Source organism: Oreochromis niloticus, linkage group LG15, assembly GCF_001858045.2.
Source record: "Oreochromis niloticus isolate F11D_XX linkage group LG15, O_niloticus_UMD_NMBU, whole genome shotgun sequence".
Classification (NCBI taxonomy): Eukaryota; Metazoa; Chordata; class Actinopteri; order Cichliformes; family Cichlidae; genus Oreochromis; species Oreochromis niloticus.
Genome location: NC_031980.2, coordinates 8,808,515 through 8,828,361, shown reverse-complemented (window position 1 = coordinate 8,828,361; position 19,847 = coordinate 8,808,515). Strand labels below are relative to the sequence as shown.

The window sequence follows — 19,847 nt, the reverse complement described above, 5'->3', positions numbered from 1 at the left end:
CATGAGAGGGGGAGACTGCCACTGCCGGTCTGAGGAGAGGAGGCGCGTCTGTGCCAGAAAAACGCCCCGAGATGTGATTGATGCCGATGAACCACAACCTCGAGGCAAACCTCAATCTGGATAAGCTGCTCTTTGTGCTGCTGGCAGCTCCAGTATCAACAATTTGCTGATGGAATCCAGACAAGCGGACATGATAATATCTCAGTGTCCCTCCCAAAGGGTTTTGTTTTTCCCTGTGATGTTAATTTAAAGAATTGAAACTCTAAAAGTTTTAAGTTTTAGAACAATATGGCATACCTTTGATCATCATTGCAGCTAATCTGATTGCAAAACCATGTTTTTTTTCCCCCCTTTCCCAAGTTCTAAGCGTCCTAATTAGTTTTCCTGGCTGTCTCACTAAAATCCCAGTGAAAGTTGGGATTTGGCCGCTTCACTGTTGCACATAGGCTCATTCACTCCCTTGCCTAACTGAATTTGCCAGAAAAAGTTCTTTTCTTTCTCAGAGAAACTTTAGCAAATCAGTGGAGAGTGCATATTTTTTGCTATCAACAAAACCCAGCTGGAAACACAAGGGGGGAGGTTTAAGGCAGTTTGGTTTGACACATACAGACTGTACATAAATTTAAAGGGAATATGACAACTCACTTCTTATCTTGAGTGTCATACATTTAACAGTTGCTGAACTTTAGCAGCTGCTTTATAAGAAATAACTTTTTAAAGTCGACCTTTACGGCTCCATTTTTATATATTCATGGACTTTACCAGATTAGCTTTGCATGATTCAAAATTCATGTAAATGGGCTTTGGTACAGCCCCTCCTCAGTCTATCCTCAGCTGAAAACAAGTAGTTTTTGGCATTCTTCCTTTTAATGATGCCCTCTCTTTCCTCTGATTGGCTGCCCCTCATAAATAGAAGTTTTGAACAGCAGTTTAAAAATCTATCTGAAACTTACCTCATTATTTGACACCTTGGACATGTTTCATATGCACCATGCATATTTTAAATGTAACATGTTACTCATTACAGTGTATCATAGACTTGCTCACTGCTAAAATAAAAAGCTGTTGCATGGATCTTTGTTTGTTGCTGGAATAATTTACTCCTGTGTAGCATTTGGCCGTGTGCCACATTAATCACCAGGGTAATGGGAAGACAGGCCTATTGACCAGTAGTCCAATAGGACAGAGGCTCAGGATATACAAATCAAAGCTGTCCGGCTTCATATTGACCAGGCTGTCCACAGAAAGCAAGATTTATTTGCCAGGTGACAGGGGAATGAGCACAGGAAGTCATGGAGATGTGATTTGGCTCAGGATCGGCCAGATCTGCACAAATTAATGGTTTATCGTGTATTTAAAGGGCAGCTGGCAGTTTGGTAAATCCCCAAAGTAAAGCCAGAGGTGAAATGTGTGTTCTGCTTTCTGTCTAATGCACCTGTGTGTAGGAGGGTGGTCAGGTGTGTGAGAGCTGCTCACGGTGAGCTCCCTCAACATGAAAAAGTGAACAATGATGAGTTTTATGTTTGCACCTGTATTTTAAGAAGTTTGGTGTATCCCGCCAAGTCTTTGGAATCTAAAGGACCTCATCTGCAGTACTGGAAGCAGTCATCACTAACTGACCGGGGCATAGACCATATGATGTTGCACATTAAATCTTTTCTTTCTGACAGGAACAAATGTCGAACTTTCACATTAGTGAATTGATTTTACAGTCTGAGCTCCATTCTTTCTTTGTGTGTGTGTGTGTTTTGTTTTTTTTGCAGTGTGCTTTATTGGCAGCAGATATGTCAGGAATAAATGACCTCTATTTCCACAAGCAGACCTGTAGTGTTCTCTCTGCAGTAAAGCACAAAGAGGGATGATGTTTATTGTTCATTCAATTCATTGCGGAACCACAGCACAGAAGTGTGATGAATGTGCATTTTGCAGCCAAGTGAGGAGTTTCACAAGCAATCAGTGAAATGCAGATTTGAGAGAGAAGCGGCCTTTTTATTGTGAAGGGAAGCTTCAGTACTGAAGCAGTACTATTTAAATGTTTACAGGGTGTTTTTGGGCACAGGATGTTTTGACATGTCAGTGTAGAGAACCACTGGAACTCAGTGTATTTATCCATCCATCTGTTCTTTTCCGCTTAGCCAATTCAGGGTTGGGGGACTGGAGTCTATCCCACCTACCATAAGGCGAGAGGCAGAGTAAACCCTAGACAGGGTCCCCAGTCTGTCGCAGGGCTTACACAGAGAGACACACAACCATTCACACTCACATTCACACCAATGGGCAATTTAGAATTACCAGTTAACCTAACCCCACTAACTGCATGTTTTTACACTGTGGAAAGAAGACAGAGAACCCAGAGAGAACTGACACAGACACAGGGAGAACATGCAAACCCCGCAAAGAAAGGCATCAGCCAGATGGTGGATTCAAACCCAGAAAAGTTCCTGCTATGAGGCTAACCATGGTGTCTCTGCCTGACATGTAGAAGTGGTCAAGATGAGGTTCAAACCAGAATAAGGAAGAGAGGAGATTTAAGTGACTGTGAATGGTTGTTGGTGCCAGACATGCTGGTCTGAATACTTGAAGAACTGCTGATCAACTAGGAAAAAAAATAGTTGATGTCAGAAGTCAGAGGAGAATAACTAGACTGCTTCAATCTGATAGGAAGGGAACAGCAGCTCAAATAACAACTCACTGGAACCAAGGTCTGCAGAAGAGCATCTCTGAACACAACACAGACTAAACCTTGAAGCAGATGGGCTACAGCAGCAGATGGGCTACAGCAGCAGAGGACCGCAATGGGTCCCACTCCTGAGAAAAGGAAGCGGAGATAGGCAGGTGGTACTGAAAATATTGTAAGGGGTGTTAGGGAAGATCAAATGTTATAACTTATGTGAAACTATACACTTTACACATCTAAGTAGCAGTAGTTTTGAGGTAGTAATAGTAGAAGTCTAAGGAGCTTGGAAAGAAAAGCGTCTGGACTTCTTTGAGTTGCTTGAAGACGTTTCACTTCTCATCCGAGAAGCTTCTTCAGTTCTAAGGGTCAATGGTGGAGAGTCCCAGATTTAAACCCAGTGGGAGTTTCTCCCCAAAGAGGGACAAAGGACCCCCTGATGATCCTCTACCTAATCACATGAGCCAAGGAGTGAAAGTGGGTGTGGTTTCCAATCAGCCATTACTACTATTCTACTAGTAGTAATAGTAGAAGTAGTAGTTTTTGTCAGGACTGTAAACACATTTTTAAAGGCCGCATAGACAAGAAATTTGGAATCAGATACTGTCATAAAATATGAAATGAATAAATAAAGTGCAACTCAGTTCACAGTTATCAAACAAAAGTCAATCAACGTTCACAGAGGACCGTTATTTTATTTTGAAGTTTACCTGGCAACAGCTGAGGTAATACTTTGATTTTTTTTTTCTGCTTGAATTCAAGTACACCCCCTCATCCTCAGGACAAGAGGATGGACGCTTTAACATACACCGCTCCGCCACAGATCCGCCGTTCAGTGTGTTTACAGGAGGATGAATGAAGAGGCTGGTGGTGCAGCAGCGTGCGGACGCGCAGCGTGTTACCGGTTGTGCTCGTGTCGTTAGTGTTATCATTATTAACAGTGTGTTACTGGTTTGACTGGCAGACGACACACTGGAAAAGCACCGAGGCGAGACAAAAACCCGACTTTCCAGCATCCGTAAGCCTTCAGAGATCATCTGTGTTAGTGTCCGGTGTTTGATTCATCTGCATTACAGCGCCATTCGCGTTTCCGTCATACATATTTACATCTCGTCTGTCTGTTTATGTATTTCACGGCAGCGCTGATATTTTTTCCTATGGCCTTTGAAGATGACAGTGACGCGAAAGCTGCCAATGTATCGCCAGCTGACAGATCCATATACTATGATTTATGTGTTTTTCTTCGCTTATATAAGAGCCTTTATGCGACTTTATGGCTTTACAGCAGCGCTCTCCACCTACATGATCTGAAGGGGGGGGCTAAATAAGTTAATAGGACGGTATAAAGAGCCCGAAGGCCTGACTGCGAACGGTTAATTCAGTGTCTGACAATCAGTGAAACCGAGATTTTATTTACATGTAATTTGAGGAAGACTTGATTTTCCAATACGTAGATAGATAGAAAAACACACATTTCAATAACTTCTCTCATCTGTCTCCTGTAGATTTGAACACGGTCTCCCTGGTCTACTTTATAATCAGAAGATGCTGCTTAAACAAACCTAAACATAGCTGAGTTAACACAGGGTGGGACCACATAATCTGCTCTCTGAAGGATAGAAGTTGATGAATACTAACTGTATGAGGGCCCTCAGCTTCTCCCACAGCTGTGTGCTGTGCTGTAAGTATGTGTTTGTGTCATATCTCTCATATGAGAGAATAAAGTGCATAAATAAGTGTATTTGGATGACTCCTGTGTTGCAGAGGTCTGGTTGTTCACTCGCAGTGCACAGCAGGCAGACTGAGAAATTATCTCATCATTTTTAAGTCATTTAGATTGTTTTGCAGTGCATGTTGTGTAAAGAACTGGATCAGTAGACACACACTTAACATCACAGTTTCCTGTGATTCAAATCACTTCCAGTGTGAATCTTTTTGAGCTGGGAAGTGAAGAGCCATGGGCTGTGGGGGCAGCAGAACTGACGCTTTGGAGCCTCGCTACCTGGAGAGCTGGACAAAAGAGACTGAGTCGACATGGCTGACGAGCACAGACACAGATATCCCCTTGTCATCCATCCAGAGCATCCCCTCTGAGAACTCAGAGGCTGGCTTCACTTCTGAGAAAACAATCAGCCCTGGTAAGAAGAATGAATTACTGTATAGCTGAGCAGATGGGTGAATGAATACTGACTTAATCTCTTAACCGGAGCAGGCATTAGTTTAACCTGCTGAAAAGAAATATCCTTGATTACTGTATGAAAAAATATAAAGGGGGGTGGGAGGCTCCCCCATCAGAATTTAATATATTTGTAACAGATGATTTTAAGTCTGTTTGTTTTTGCATCAATCCGTAGTTTCTAATGTTATTGTTCTACTGCCGTTTTAAATGAGTAAGGTACATCCTTTAAAATCGCACTGCTGTAAATAATTTGAACATACTAGCAATGACTTGCCCATTTTTTACACTCTTTCTATCAAAGCGGAGTGGACCATCTCTTCATGTCAAGGGCTGTGCTGATGGCATGCCTGATTTCAACAAGAATCCATTATGCAGAAGAAAGAAAACAGAAACATGAGTGACAGAGGAAGTATCCACTTTAGAGACCTTTGTTCTTCTAGTGTGCAGTTAGTTGTATGTGTCTCTACATACAGGTCAGGACATCAGAAACAGATAAATCTCTTAGATGGATCCTCTTCTTTTCTTTGAAGCCAAGGCGAGATGAGTCAGTAAATGGGGATGTTAGGCTGCTTCAAAAGCCACTGTGCTCAAACAGGGCTCAGCTCTCATGGCAACAGATACAGGCATGAGTGAATGCAGGGAGAGGAGCCTTGATGTAATTGTGAAGGCAAATTGACTTGATCTTCAATCATTACACACATGATCACACATTAACGAGGAGATGAGGTGTACACACATCTGTAAAATGCAAACATCGACTACCTGCGAATAACTGATCACAGCTCACGCCTCCACAGTACCATCAAGTTGGTTCAGTGTAACACAACTAAGTTGTCAATATGTAATCGCTACTGTTTCATTTACCAATGACTCCTAATAGAAGCTAATTGTGGCATAGCGGTTATCTTATCAAGCTGAAATTGATAAACTTCAAGAGAAAAAAAAGAAAATTCATAGAAATGTATAAAAGCTACAAACACATAAGTAAAGACAGCTGTCTTAGTCGCACCAGCAGACACAGCTGAACGTCTACATCTTTACAGTTCCAGATTTCTTTGAAGACGGCCTCCCGCCACCGGCTCAGGCCTACCTAAAGGTCTGCTCGGCCATGTCTGAAGCCAGCCTGAACGATGTGAAGCCCAGCAGCACACCAACAGCACTGGGCTCTCCGCAGCAGGACACGACGATGCCTTCTTCTGGAACCACAGTGCAGCGCAGAAGTGTTCTGCACACTGAAGAGATCGTAAGCCTTTCCTTCTGTAATGTGTTTAAATGTGCTCAAAACAGCTCACAGCATCACAGCACCTTTTTTTCCCTGGAAGACTGACCTACATCGAAGGTGTGGCACATCAAACATTTCGTTTCACATTTGGAGCTAAACACATTCATACAATCACTTCTAAGATTTTGCCTTTGGTTTTATTGATCACTGTCTAGGTATTAAATAAGCTGGTAAATTATGTTTTTTCAAGCAAGTCATTGAAATTTGTTAGAAAGCTATCTGACAAATCACAGGCAGACCGTTTATTTTAATAGTATGTCAAAGACAAGAAATGTGATGTGTGGAGTGCCTCAAGGTACCTGTTTGGGACCACTGTTAGTTTCGGATTTTATTAACGATTCTTTTTTAAAATTTTTAATATCTCAATTGATATGTTAGATATCTTGAAGGCAGTAGAAAATTTGATGAAAGATAATAAACTGATGTTTAATGTTAGCAAACCAAAGTGTATGGTAATACAGGTATCAACCAAAAACATAACAAATACTTAAGCTTTGGTAATAATAATATTCCCAGGAACAGTTGCAGACCAGGAGAGAAACTGATTAGGTAGAACAGTGGATTGTAAATTAACATGGTCAAAACATACTGATATTATAATTTAATAAGTAATATAGGTAGAGGTCTGTCAGTGGTGTGGTTTAAACACCAGACACCAGAGGGTATAAAACAGGTTTTCAATCAATTTGTTCTGTCGCAGTTTGATTATTGCAGTGTAATCTGGTTGAGTGCTTCATCAAAAGAAATTTTAAAAAGTTGCAGGTAGCTCAAAATAAAGCTGTACACTGTGAACACAGAAAACAATCATTTACGGAGCTATGATAGGATAGAACTCCTTACCAGTTTATATTATGCAACAGAGTACTAAAGATGAATTTAAATATTTGTTAAGACATGAAGACAGAGACATTACGTGAAAAGGGAAAGACCATCTATGAATCGAGGAGGGGGCCAAAGGGTACATCTTTCACCATCTTACAATGCTGTGATTGTAGCCATTCCCCAACTCTCTGTGAATGGTACTTATGGCCATTGACCAATGGGCTTTGATCAATGGTTGTTTATTAATGGTCATGACAATTTGCATATTAATGATCAAGGAACTGACCTGTCAACCTATTGTTCCTTCAGTGGGCTGGTTTCAGTTACTGTGCAAATGTACTGTTTATAAGGTTGGGGTAACCTGCAGTCAGCTGAGACTGAAGAAGTCACTTGGATGCAATGGAGTTGTTGACTACCACTTCTTTTGGTGTCCTGTTATAAACTAGTTTTATGTTCTGCGAAATTCATTGCTGTGTGTATAAGCAGAATTGGCTTGTTTTACACTGACATGTTGATATTGGCTTGAGTGTGTAGGACCCCAGGAAGAATATTTGCCACACTGTCAGTATTTCAGTGTTTTTTATTATTTTTTGTTGTCCATTTATTATCCATTAACAGACAAAATGGCAGGACAATCGGATGTCGACCAAGCAGGTGACCATTACAGTCACCCAGAGCATCCACCAGGTGGACAAGAACGGGAAGGTGAAGAAGTCCCTCACGACATATGAGGTCATGAAACCAGTGGAAGCTATCAAACAGGTGGCAACACAAAACACCTGAGTGGAGGGGACATTGGAAAAAGCCAAAAAATGACAATAATCATGACTGTGAAAGAAATCGAACAGGTTTTGTGGTCTGACAAGTGTCGAAAGCACAAAAATTAGATTTCTAGTGTATTTAATACTGTACGATGTATGTTTCACTGACATGTTGGAGACTTTTACAAGAGACATTTGATCAAACAAGCATGGGTTAACAGGCAAAACAAAACGTGGTATGTTACAGCGAATGTCATATTAAAAGCGATTGTAGTCTATTACAGCTGACAGCTTGTTTCCACATCAGTGTAAAGAAATCATTGCTTAGCACTGAACTCGAAAATAGTTTAATCCAGAGTATTTTCACATTTTAAGATGTATTTAAACATGAACATAGGTGTAAAACAATTACTGCAGTATTATTTAATATGATATAAATGTTTCATAGTTTTGTTACTTGGCATTGATGCACCATTTGTAGTCGCTGCTGTCCTACAAAGCAAAAGGCTCAGGAAACTGACTGTGATGATTGCACTATTTACAGTGAAGCCTGGACGGAGGTTTGTGATAATAAAAAAGAAAAAGCGCTCACGAACAGCATCGTGTTGTTTTGTAAGATATCGAGATTACTTTTTAAAATTCTGTCATTATTTGCGTTTTCTAATGATAATAAATTAAACACCGAAATGTACTGTCCTTTTAAAATGAACTCATTTGACATGCTCAAAGACAATCAGGTAATCGTGTGGCCTTCAGCTGAGGTACCTCTGTGTACATGTGAGCAATAGATAAACAGTAATAGTAATAGTCTTTATACTGATGATGTTGCCAGTGTTGAGCTGATCTGGTGTCAGCTTGACAATGAAAGTGTGTGAATCTGGTTTTGATGGTCATAACGTATCTGCCCTGATCTAAACAATGGCTCCTCCTTTTTCATCCACTCGTCTGCACAGAAGTCTGGGAAGAAGAAAGTAATCTCTCTTTGAGCCGACTCAAGAGAATCTACAGAAAACAATAACAGAATGGAAAATCAAAAATTAGCATAGTAATAACAGGCTTCTTTTTAATTGGTCTAAAAATTTAAGGACTGACTGAGTGAAGAATCCAAATTCAAAATATTTGCTTCAAGCTGACATCAGTGTGTACAGAGGAGGTCAGGAGAGAGGTACAACAGTGAGTGTATACAGCCATCTGTAAAACACAGTGGAGGCTCTGTCATGGTTTAGGGCTATATTTCAGTCAGTGGTGTTGGAGGTCTTGTCAAAATTGATGGAATTACGAACACAGAAAAGTACAGTCACATTTTGATCCACCATGCAATACTATGTTGAAAGCATCCGACTGGCAATAGCTTCATTTTTTGAGCATGACAATGACCCAAACACACTGTCAATGCAGTAAAAGCATGCCAGTGGGGCACAATGGAACCAGAGCCCAGAACTCGACATTACTGAAGCAGTGTGTGATCATCTTGACACAGGACTGAAAAAAGCAGCCCAACATCTGAAGAAAAGCTTTGAATGTCCTTGAAAAAGCCTGGAGAACTATTCCTGAAACTACAGAAAGCTGTTTTTGCCTTATATTTTCATGCATGTTTGCACGTTTCAATAAATCATTGCACCCATTTCCCAATTTTCCAGTGAAACAAAAAGAAAAGAGGTGTTTTGCACAGTTTTGCACTATTTTGTTTTCTGCCCAATGACTCCAAACACCATTATAGAAACTGATGGGCTTTAAAAGATGTGAAATTTAGTGATGTGTAAACCTGGTAACCGCAGGAGTTATGTCCTCTTGCATATGTTTAAGATAATATATTCACAATAATAGATTATTAACATTACACATATAATTTTTTTTAGCATTATGGAGCTTGGGAGCTTTTTTACCTGAGCCATGAGTTGTGTTCCTTGTGTCTGTGAGTCCAAACTGGCCCCTGATAGAAGCAGGCGAGTTGAATCTGGCTCTGAACACTTTGGTCGGCCCCATCAGTTCTCTCCAGTGGCTTATGGCATCCTTCCTGGCTAAAATGTACGCTCGCATTGGCCCACTGCAGACAAATTTCAACAGCAGTCATGAATTTGACTTTGAACATTGCTGATGTTTTCTAGATAGCAGACCAAAAAACCACTCTTCATACAAATCTAATCTATTCGCCCCCAGGACCTCCTGGGAAGACAGTTCGGCCATAAATAAATCCATTTTAGCTAAACAATGCCAGCTGGTGCGGCATCAAGCTTGACTGGCTGACACACTTGAAGATGCTTCCTATGTTTGCGATATCAATAGCAGCAGTCAGAGAAGGGTTGCTGTAGCAACTACTGCTTCACTGCTGTGAGCAGAGAAAAAAAAGACAAAGTAATTACAAAGACCTTTACCAATCCCATTGAGGCTCGCAGCAGGAGGACGTATTGTGAGTGGTCTGCATAGCGATATTTAGGCTACTGCACCAGGGAATTGTGTTCTAAACACGGATAACTGAAACTCCTGTTGTGCTGTTTTGGGAAAATCGTTTACTGGTGCCTTACTGAGCATGAAATTGGAGTACTACCAGCGGAGGTGCTGATGGCTCTCCATCCATTATTCCATTTAAAATACAACACCCAACAACAATCATCCAAACATATAAAATCGTAACTCAATCACATGGAGTCAAAGAAATGTGTCCATGATATAAGCATGGAGGCTTACCTTGACATGAATTCAACAAGTCTTTGATAGAAGAATCTCCCTGAGATTTGTAAAACAGAAAATAAAGACCTTCAATAACAAAAAGGAGAAAACAGCTATCCTTCATTTGACAAGACATTTATTTCTTTTAACAGTCATGCATACAGTGCACCCTGTTAAAATAGGCTGCTGACTCATTTATTTGGTTACATCATATACCACAGCAGTACTTCTCTCATTTAAGTAAAGCTTAAACACAAATGAAATATTTCCAAACCTGAATGTTCAGCATAAAACCTCTCAGAGTCCTGTCGTCTCCAGACCAGATCTTTGCATCTAACAATCCCAAAGTTGTTGTCTAGAATTAACTGGTGAAGAGCCTGAAATATAGAAATCATCATGTTTGTCCTCCAAGTTGCATCAAAACATGACTGGATCAACTTTATATGCTTTTTCCTACTGTGGGTAGATTTTTTTGCAGAGAAAAGGGTAAAAATTGACAGCTCTGATTCAAAAGGTCATCCTCTTATTCTTTAAATTGAGATGATAATAAAGTAATGCACATTAACAAGTGAAATTAAACCTATCACTGATGGAATATTTTATGATAGACACAGCTGCTATGATTTTGAAGCCTCCAGGTCTGTGAAGTGAGCAAATGCCGATTCTTTACTACTCAATTAAATTGATATCAGAACAGATAACATCAATTAATTAATTGCTGTTTTATTTGACAGTGGGTTAAAAAAAAAAACATAATTAAATAGAAAGATGTGTTCATTTATGCTTCATTAATTCCAAAAACTAATCTTTACAGATTAAACAAATAAGGAACAGTATTTAAACCACACCATGCAAACTGTAATGCCCTGAGAAAGAGCAACAAATGTTTGAAATCTGGAAAAGTGAAAATAACATTCACTGGTCATTTTATTGGGTACAACTGTTCATCTGCTCATTCATCAAACCAGCCAATCAAATGGCAGCAAGTTAATGCTTTTAGACATGTAGACATGATGAAAACAACCTGCTGAACTACAAACAGACAGTCAGAATAGATGTATTTCAGAAACCGATGATCTACTTGTTGGGGCCTGAGGTCAGAGGAGGATGGCCAGACTGCTTTGAGCTAATAGGAAGACAACAGTGACTCAAACAATCGCCCATTACAACAAAGGTCTGCACAAGAGAATTTCACAACATGTTGAACCTTGAAGCAAATTGGCTACACAAGCAAAAAGAAAACACATCAGTGCCAGCCCTGTCAGCCCAGAACAGGAAACTGATTCCACAATTCACACAGTCTCACCTGAACTGGACAACAGAAGAGTGGAAAATGTTATCAGGTGCTGATGAGTCTCCATTTCTACTGTAACACTTGGATGGTAGAGTCAGAATTTGGTGTAAACAACATGAACGAATGGATACATCCTGCCTTGTATGCATAGTTTAGGCTGATGGTGGTGGTGTAATGAGGGAGATTTTATTGGAACACTTTTAGTACCAATTGAGCAACACTTAAATGCCACCGCCTGTCTGAGTATTACAACTCTCAGGAAGCTCAAAATATCTCAAACTGGTTTCTTGAACATAGATAATGAGATCACTGCACTCAAATGGCCAGTCACCAGAGCTCAATCCAAGAGAGAACCTTTGGAATGTGGGGGAACAAGAGAGTCTCATCATGAATGTACAGCCAACAAATCTGCAGCAACTGTGTGATGCCATTATGTCAATATCAACCAAAATCTCAGAGGAATGTTTGCAGCACCTTGTTGAATCTGTGCCACGAGGAAGTGATAGTTTAGTTTTTTGATCTGTGAGTAACTGGGAATAGCTTTCAGACTACCACTTAAGCTGTGTAATCTTAGGTCTTAAATTCTGTAACTTAAAAGAAACATGAGGGCAGCTCACCTCTAGCATCAAAGGATGAGCCACAGCATCTGGTTTGATGACCGCCAGGGTGAGCTGCAGCACTTTGGACAGGCGAGCACTTGTCAGCAACATTATCTAAAGACTGAACAGAAAATACGCCCTCAATGATAAGATCCAACTCGCCTAAAGTACTTAAATTTTTAGTTAAATTAATACAAAACAAACACCACAAGCAACGAAGATGCGACTTCTTTTTCGATTTTTTTTTATCGTTAATTTACCATTAATATAAATCATATAAAATTAATTTAAAAAAATACGAACTTTTTCTGCGTGACACAGTTTCCAACACGTCAGTGCTGAGTTCGTGACTGATACTAACCTCTGTTGTGACTTCTGTCCAAAAAAAGAAACAACAATCAGTTTGTAAAGGGGAGCAGAGCAACAGCCGCCGACATACTGTTAAATAAAAACGCTGTGCAAATACTGTTGCAAATAAAAACGCTTAACTTTGTTGAGTTAGCGGTTATCTAAACTGTAGGTGTGAATATAGTCTGCATCCTTGCTCGTCCAATTACACCAAAAACAACGCTTAAAATGTGAAAATTAGCTGAACGAGTCGGTGCTTGGTCTGTCCGTTCGTAAAAAGGGTCCCCAGAAACAGTGCCCGCAGAGTTTGTTCCCCCGCGAGAAGAAGAAGAAAAAACAGAGATTTCATGTCTTATAAACTTTAGTTCTAATAGAAGCTTTTTGGAATTATTTTTCTTGATTTCCACAATAACATGTAGGTAGAATAGGAACGTAACTACACGTAAGTACTGGTATACTGCACTTATTATTGCATTTGGCACTGGAATGAGACAAATACTTTCCTATTGTTCCCGTATGGGAGCGCTAGAAAAATGGAAAAATGTCGCCTGGCCAGAAGTCAGTGTCAGAATTTGATGTAAATAACACAAAAGCATGGATCCATAATTCTTGAATGTAGCATGAGTGTTGGTGCGAGACGGGCTGCTCTGATATACTGGGATTGTCCCACACAGCCATCTCTAGGGTTTAAAGAAGATGGTCTTAAAAAGAGACATTATTCAAAGGTGCTCTATTGAAGCAGCAATAGAGCAGTAATTCTCTCTGTAAAAATAGCTCATTGATTTCAGAATAGAAGAGAATGACTGGACTGCTTCGAGCTGTTAGGAAGGCAACAGTAATCAAATCACCACTTGTTACAACCAAGATCTGCCGAAGATCTGAACACACAACACATTGAAATCTGAAACAGATGACCTAGAGCAGCAGAAGACCGCACCGGGTACACTCCTGTCAGCTGAGAATAGGAAATTGCAGCTGCAATTCTAACAGGCTCAACCAAACTGGACAATAGAAAAATGAAAAAATGTCACCTGGTCAGAAGGCAGTGTCAGAATTTGATGTAAATAACACAAAAGCATGGATCCATAATTCTTTATATGAACTGTTCAGTGTAAACAGTATAATGATGTGGGAGATATTTTCTTGGAACACTTTAGTACCAACTAAGCATTGCAAAAAAGCCACAGCATGCCTGAGTATTGTTAATGTAGAAATAACACTCCATGTCACAAAGATCAAATTATCAGCAAAGGAGTAGCAGTTCCAAGTATGTGATATAGACGATCGATATAGAGAAATTTCCCAGCACATCAAAGTGAGCGAGAATGTTTGAACATAAAACCGAGACGTCGAGTTCAGCAGCACACCGGCTACAAGCAGGGACTGGAACGAGACAGATTTTTGTCTCTGGTATTTCAACACTGGGGCAGATCAGACATACAGTATGAATTACAAACACAGAGCACATTCCAGCAATGCAAAATGGCCACACCCTTGAAGAGTAGAGATTGTGTGTGTGTGTGTGTGTGTGTGTGTGTGTGTGTGTGTGTGTGTGTGTGTGTGTGTGTGTGTGTCTGACATTCAGAGAGACAGAATGGGGGGGAGGAGGGTAGTTAGATGTCCCACATAGGTTTCGCCCACCTGCCCATGTCATGTGACTTGGGGTGACAGGACAGCTGTTACCTCCCATGAGAGGGCTGAAGAGGATAAGAAGAGGTGCAGAGTTAAATTGGATATATTTTAAGAGTACAGACTGAAGACCCAAATTCTATGTAACCTGTAGTTTTTGTGTTTTTATTGGCTTTACAATCCATACATATACATACACATCTTCCACTGACAATAAAGGCGTTCAACTCAATCGTTAGGAAGACGTGAGAGAAAAGAATCTTGGATATGAAAGTTATGTGAGGGTGTTGTGCTATTTTATGATCATTTGCTTTGCTGTAAATAAATTGGAAATGAAATACTGTTGCTGAGTGACACAAAATACAGGTTATTTTGTATTTTTTACACTTATGAATTTGTCTAAGGTAGGGTGTCAAACGTAAGGTGTGAGGGTCAAAATCCGCTCAGCGAAGATTCCAGTTGGGCCCATTCGATGACTTTGGAAAATATGAACAAGTGCATTAACTTTTGTACTTTTAACTATATTTTAATAGGTTTTACAGCTTTTTCCTGCTGATAAAGCTCTCCCCTGGAAGCTTTCATACTACACTAAAGTAGATATGTAATAGATAAACAATAAAATGACAGAAGAGTTTATGTTTTTCATTGTGGATTATAGAAATTTCATCAATCAACAAAAAACTTTATGTATTATAAATATAGGACAGTCTGAGCAGTGAGCTACAAGAAAATTGATCATGTATAGAAACTGAGATGTGCTGTTGAAATTACACTTCATCTCATATCAAGATATCTCTGGGATTAAATATGTCGCTAAATGTCTTTACACTGACAGAAAGTGCAGTTTCACTCCTCTGGCCCACTTAATATCAAAGTAACCCTCAATGTAAAATGAGTGTGGCATCCCTGGTCTAAGGCATCATGATATCAAATCAAAGCTTAACATGACAGGATAAAATGTAGCTGTTCAGCCATGCTTACACAGATATCCTGTACATTTTTAATCAGCAAAATTTAATAATCACATTGGCAGTCAGCACCATATTAGCAAGTATTACAAGTGGAAGGAGTCAATACATGTAAGGGTAGCTCAGTTTTACATGCAAAAGTACCCTAGTCGCCCTTTGATCTTGTACTAATAAGTGCACATTTAACACCAGCAAGAATTTTATTATCTGGTTTCCAGCAGTCAACAGTTGACTACAGTAGAAAACCACTTTTTAGGGAACTGGCAACATTTCAATCGATGGGAAAACCTGAAATACTTTTAGGACCTCACATCCCCCAAATTAGTTGATATGGCTGAACTGTCTGGTTATGGAGATACTGCGAGCTTCATACTATCCATTTAATATAAGCAGCATTAAATTTACACAACACCAGCGTCTTTTCCAGGAAACATAGTTTTTAAATATTAAACTTTTTTTTAAACATCAGTCATTCTTGTATTTCTTTTTAAGCCAGACTATCATAATTGCAATTTGGAATGGTAAAAATAATATATTGTTGCCATTTATATACAAAAACTGCTCAGAAGTGTTAAAAAATAGTGTTTGTTTTAATCTTGAAATTGTTATTGCCTTAATATGAAATAACTTGTTACATGTTAATGTTAAAGGCTCTTTTTTTTTCCTACAAAGGGCTCCTTCCAATTCTAGCTGTGTCCGCTCAGCATCTCTGCAGATGATGTATTGAGGAGCAGTCACTGAAAAGTACACCAAACTTCCTGAAAAGCAGTTTTTAGAGGGTAGAGCACAACACTTGGACAGAATCATCAGCATTCTGTCCAAGTGTCCATCAGCATCAGGCATCATTGATGCTCACTGCTGACTCTCACTTCAAGCGTTCTCAGCTGGTCGGCTGATTCAGCTGATCCTCCACTCGTTGACCACCATAAAACTCATCTCTGTTTCATCTCCGTGCCCCTGCTGCTGTTGCTTCTCTTGCTTCTCTTCCTTCCCTTGCTTCTGGCTCTCATGCAGTTGTCATTCCCTTTTGGTGGGAGTCAACTGACAACTGACTTACTCACGACCCCCATGGGTGCTTGGGTGTCCATAGGCTGCTCATTCTTTTGCCAGGAGCCACCGCAAAGTATCACGTGAAAACATGTTAGGGAGGAATGTTTAATGTGAGGAAAAACGGAGCTTTTGTCATGACCAACTGTGATGGAAATGTGCACAGTATCTTTATGTAGTTACACTGTTTAAAAAGAGTGTCAGTTATTGATTGATTGATTGAATGTCTGCTTATTTTATTGGTTTTAAACTAAATGTGTTATATTTTTACTGCCCTCTTGCTGGTTTTAATTATTATCCTGTTATTCTTTTAATTTTTAGGCTGTGTCATTTTTATATCAAGTCCTTTTTTTTAATGGTTTTAATTCATGCACTTGATGATTTCTGTTCCTCTGAAAGACTTGGTTGTTTTATCAACAATAATGCATATGTTGTTTTAAATAAATATTAAAATAAACTAAATATGTATTACATACACAACATAGTTATATGTCTGCTGTCTCTGTAATAGCTCACACATGTTGCCTCATAAATAACATTTTCTTTGTTTGACTGGTACTTACAGTATAAAATACTGTAAGTTTGCTTGTGTTACAGGAAGGCATTGACAGCTGTACATGCACAAGAAGGCTCAGGAAAGGAATGTGTAATATGCCAATCGTTATTCCCTGAAAAGAATCAATTCCACTGAACTCTTTGGAAGTTGAACATTAATAAAAAAGAAAACAAGTCAGGTTTGTCTTCAGATGAGAAAAAATCCTTTATTATAAAATCACCTTTAAACAATGTTGTTAAACCTTATCCAAACTGAATGGTTCAGTTTAGGAAATTTCACGAGGAAATAATGAGCCTAAACAAGAAACAGTTTAATATCTTACCCTTTATTATCCTCTACAGTGAGGCATTTAGTAAAAATTCCATCTGATTTACTACAGTGAAAATGAAACTGCCCCTTTTGACCGCAGTAATCGGTATCTTAATATGGATCTACAGTTTGCTTCACTATTTATATACACACATACTGTATATCGATACACAGGAGGATGTATGGTGTCACATACTTTTCGCCTTCAGGTATTGGTTTCTATGACAAGAAACATTCACAATGTGATCCAGTTATTATTTGAAAGACTCTTACTCTATATGACAGTGTTTAACAAATGTATTAGACCAAGTATGATAAAAACTTGTTTAAAAAAATCATAGTTGTATTTATTAGGCAGAATTAAAACCTGAAATCATGTTTTTCAGAAACCCCTAAAACAGATTTTTCTGTTCAGGAATGCAAATAAATAAATATAATTTGGCATCTTAATCAAAAACTAAAAAAATTTTGTCAAACAGTCAATTTGAAAATTCGTGGTTAACAACAATAGTTACATTTTAGCACTCAACACATCATTTTGATTAAAGAGCTGGCACATACTGGTGGATTAAACCTTTACAGAAACATTCAAAAAAATTATTTAAGTAATTACTAATACTATTAATTAGGAAAACTGTGGCATAAACCTTAAATTGGGTGGTGATCTAATAGACATTTTAAGCACTGTATAATAGATGCTATGATTTTTAATATTAGCAGTTAGATATGCCTGCCTGCGAAGTCATTTCAGCCTGTCATTGCCATTATGTAATTGAGCTCCCAAAACATCATACCATGCTTTGGCACAATAGCACGGTGAATATGATCGTTTAATAAAATTGTACTTAATTTGTCCCCTGCTATCGTCCAAAATCAGACCTCACGTGTCACCTCAGTAGGCCCTTCTAGGGTGACACAGGCTCCAGTGTAACACCCAGAACCCTTTCATGTCCTAACTGTCGGGCTGGTGAGAAAAGTGTGGGATGTGTTTCCTGTTTTGGCACCTTTGGGTGGCTTCAGTAACAGACCGAAGCCCAATCCCAAGCACCTCGAGGCAACTGCTGTTGTGATTTGGTGCCATATAAATAAAACTGACTTGAATTGAATTACTTAGGGTGCCACATTAATAACAAGCTTTTTTCTCTGTGTTGGTGAAATGAAATGAAAACTGTTTGCTGTTTTCTAACCAAACACCAAACAATAAAGACACTGATGTCACCAACTGCTGCATTTCCTCAGTCCTAAATCTCACAGCCTCAGAGTATCCGTTTAAATCCTTCTGTCCTCTCCTTGAGTCATGTGGGCGAGTTTCCTTCACCTCTCCATCACCTGTTCTCTCTTTCAGCATAAATGCTGCTGACCTTTGACCTTTCTGCTCCATTGCTTCACCACACGGACCGGGCTTCCTTTGGCAGCTGTGTCAACCTCGATGCTGGCAACTGCTGTGCCCAGGGAAGGACAGAGAGCGCCATTAATATCAGACCACGTAATGAGTCAGCAGCACAGTACTGTCTTACCATTGTCAGGATTAAGCAGCTCACTATTGCTTTTTCAACTAGGCCAGCTCCTAATCTTTTTAGTGTGCCTTTAGAATACATAAAAAAATGTGTGCAAATGTTTTTAGACACTTTAAGCTATTATCTGTTGCCATGATGCCATTCTTTACCATCTCAAATCACAGTTTTAGTCTTACTTCTAAGTTATTTCTTATGACGTTATTAAGTTATTTGTCAACCCTCCACCCCCCCCCCCACCCCCCCCACCTCCCACCACCTCCCACCACCACCTCCTACAGGAGCTTTCCTGCCAGAAGAGGTGGGGGTCACTCCGTGTGCATGTCCAAGATCTGGTCTGGTGTCAGCTGCCACTTTATTTATACCAATAGAATTCCATATTATCTGCTGTTGAAGAAACTGCTCTGGAGTTCATCATTCAAAGCTCCTGTCTGGTGTCCTGAGGGAAATTATTTCCTCCTGCCAAGTGAAGTGTGTTTTGACCTCCCCAGAAGCAGTGGGACATTGGCAGCAGGGCAGATGGGTATGACAGAGGGGAACAAAGTGATTAGCAAACGGGGGCCCCGGTATGTGAACGGTAGTTAAAAATAACCTCCCTAGCCCGATTTGAAGATAACATGCAGCTCGGGCACTTAAGCCCCATCACTGACTTTCCCCCATGTTGATTTAATTGATCTCAAAATTGGTGAACAAGTCAAAATCCTGTCATCCACTGTCCATGTTTACAGTGAGTTTTGGAAGTATAAAGGATCACCAGACTGGATGACTGGAAGTCAAATAAAGAAAAAAACAGAAGAGGTGTAGACAGATGAAAAAAAAATCAGAGGGTAAGGTGAGCTCTTCTGAATGATGCATGACACATGATGAAGGAGAAACAGATGATTAGATGAGAGCGTTCGCTGGCAAAGCCCCGGCCTGTGAGCCAGTATGTGACAGTGATCAGCTGTCCCCGCAAAAGAGGAACACAAGGATTATGATTTGTGTCTTTACCATCGTGTCCGGTGCGAGCGACCAAGAATTCACTCAGCAACAAAAGTCGTCCGATATTCTAAGCGCTCAGATGTAACGAGCAAGGCCATGGCACATCGCTGGCATTAGTGGAAATGTTGCATTTGTGATACACCCTGGCTCGGCGCCATGGGAAATATTGAACAACTGTCGAATTTAGACAACATCCTGTGGGGTGAAAAAAAAA

General features: G+C 39.7%; 2 protein-coding genes across 5 annotated transcripts; one reads left to right on the top strand and one right to left on the bottom strand.

Annotated features, from left to right (window-relative positions):
• Window positions 1–3,420: 3,420 nt before the first annotated feature.
• On the top strand, window positions 3,421–8,223 carry baalcb (BAALC binder of MAP3K1 and KLF4 b). Of its 3 annotated transcripts, none has more exons than XR_003214270.1 (5): window positions 3,421–3,692; window positions 4,180–4,355; window positions 4,599–4,812; window positions 5,155–6,096; window positions 7,576–8,156. XR_003214270.1 is itself a non-coding variant. In XM_005460293.3 (5 exons), exons 3-5 carry the CDS (start codon window positions 4,632–4,634, stop codon window positions 7,738–7,740), a joined length of 546 nt encoding a protein of 181 aa, XP_005460350.1. In that variant the 5' UTR covers window positions 3,433–3,692; window positions 4,180–4,355; window positions 4,599–4,631; the 3' UTR covers window positions 7,741–8,223. The 3 variants fall into 3 exon arrangements, 2 of the variants coding, with proteins under 2 accessions (XP_005460350.1, XP_005460351.1); XM_005460293.3 differs by having other exon boundaries at window positions 3,433–3,692; window positions 5,897–6,096; window positions 7,576–8,223; XM_005460294.3 differs by having other exon boundaries at window positions 3,433–3,715; window positions 5,897–6,096; window positions 7,576–8,223.
• On the bottom strand, window positions 7,520–12,959 carry nme6 (NME/NM23 nucleoside diphosphate kinase 6). 2 transcript variants are annotated; one of them, XM_005460292.3, is made up of 7 exons: window positions 12,643–12,959; window positions 12,300–12,402; window positions 10,663–10,765; window positions 10,407–10,446; window positions 9,605–9,765; window positions 8,811–8,909; window positions 8,589–8,720 (listed from the first exon to the last, which is right to left on the bottom strand). In XM_005460292.3, exons 2-6 carry the CDS (start codon window positions 12,390–12,392, stop codon window positions 8,854–8,856), a joined length of 453 nt encoding a protein of 150 aa, XP_005460349.1. In that variant the 5' UTR covers window positions 12,393–12,402; window positions 12,643–12,959; the 3' UTR covers window positions 8,589–8,720; window positions 8,811–8,853. The 2 variants fall into 2 exon arrangements, with proteins under 2 accessions (XP_003455648.1, XP_005460349.1); XM_003455600.5 differs by lacking the exon at window positions 8,811–8,909 and having other exon boundaries at window positions 7,520–8,720; window positions 12,643–12,948.
• Window positions 12,960–19,847: the final 6,888 nt, after the last annotated feature.

Bases quoted from the DNA above. Each gene is read 5' to 3' on its own strand.
- baalcb (XM_005460293.3), top strand. From the start codon at position 4,632: ATGGGCTGTGGGGGCAGCAGAACTGACGCTTTGGAGCCTCGCTACCTG. The intron at 4,813-5,896 runs GTAAGAAGAATG...ACATCTTTACAG, and splicing joins TGAGAAAACAATCAGCCCTG to TTCCAGATTTCTTTGAAGAC. The intron at 6,097-7,575 runs GTAAGCCTTTCC...ATCCATTAACAG, and splicing joins TTCTGCACACTGAAGAGATC to ACAAAATGGCAGGACAATCG.
- nme6 (XM_003455600.5), bottom strand. From the start codon at position 12,392: ATGTTGCTGACAAGTGCTCGCCTGTCCAAAGTGCTGCAGCTCACCCTG. The intron at 10,447-10,662 runs GTTTGGAAATAT...TACAAATCTCAG, and splicing joins GTTTTATGCTGAACATTCAG to GGAGATTCTTCTATCAAAGA. The intron at 8,721-9,604 runs GTAAAAAAGCTC...TGTTTTCTGTAG, and splicing joins GAACACAACTCATGGCTCAG to ATTCTCTTGAGTCGGCTCAA.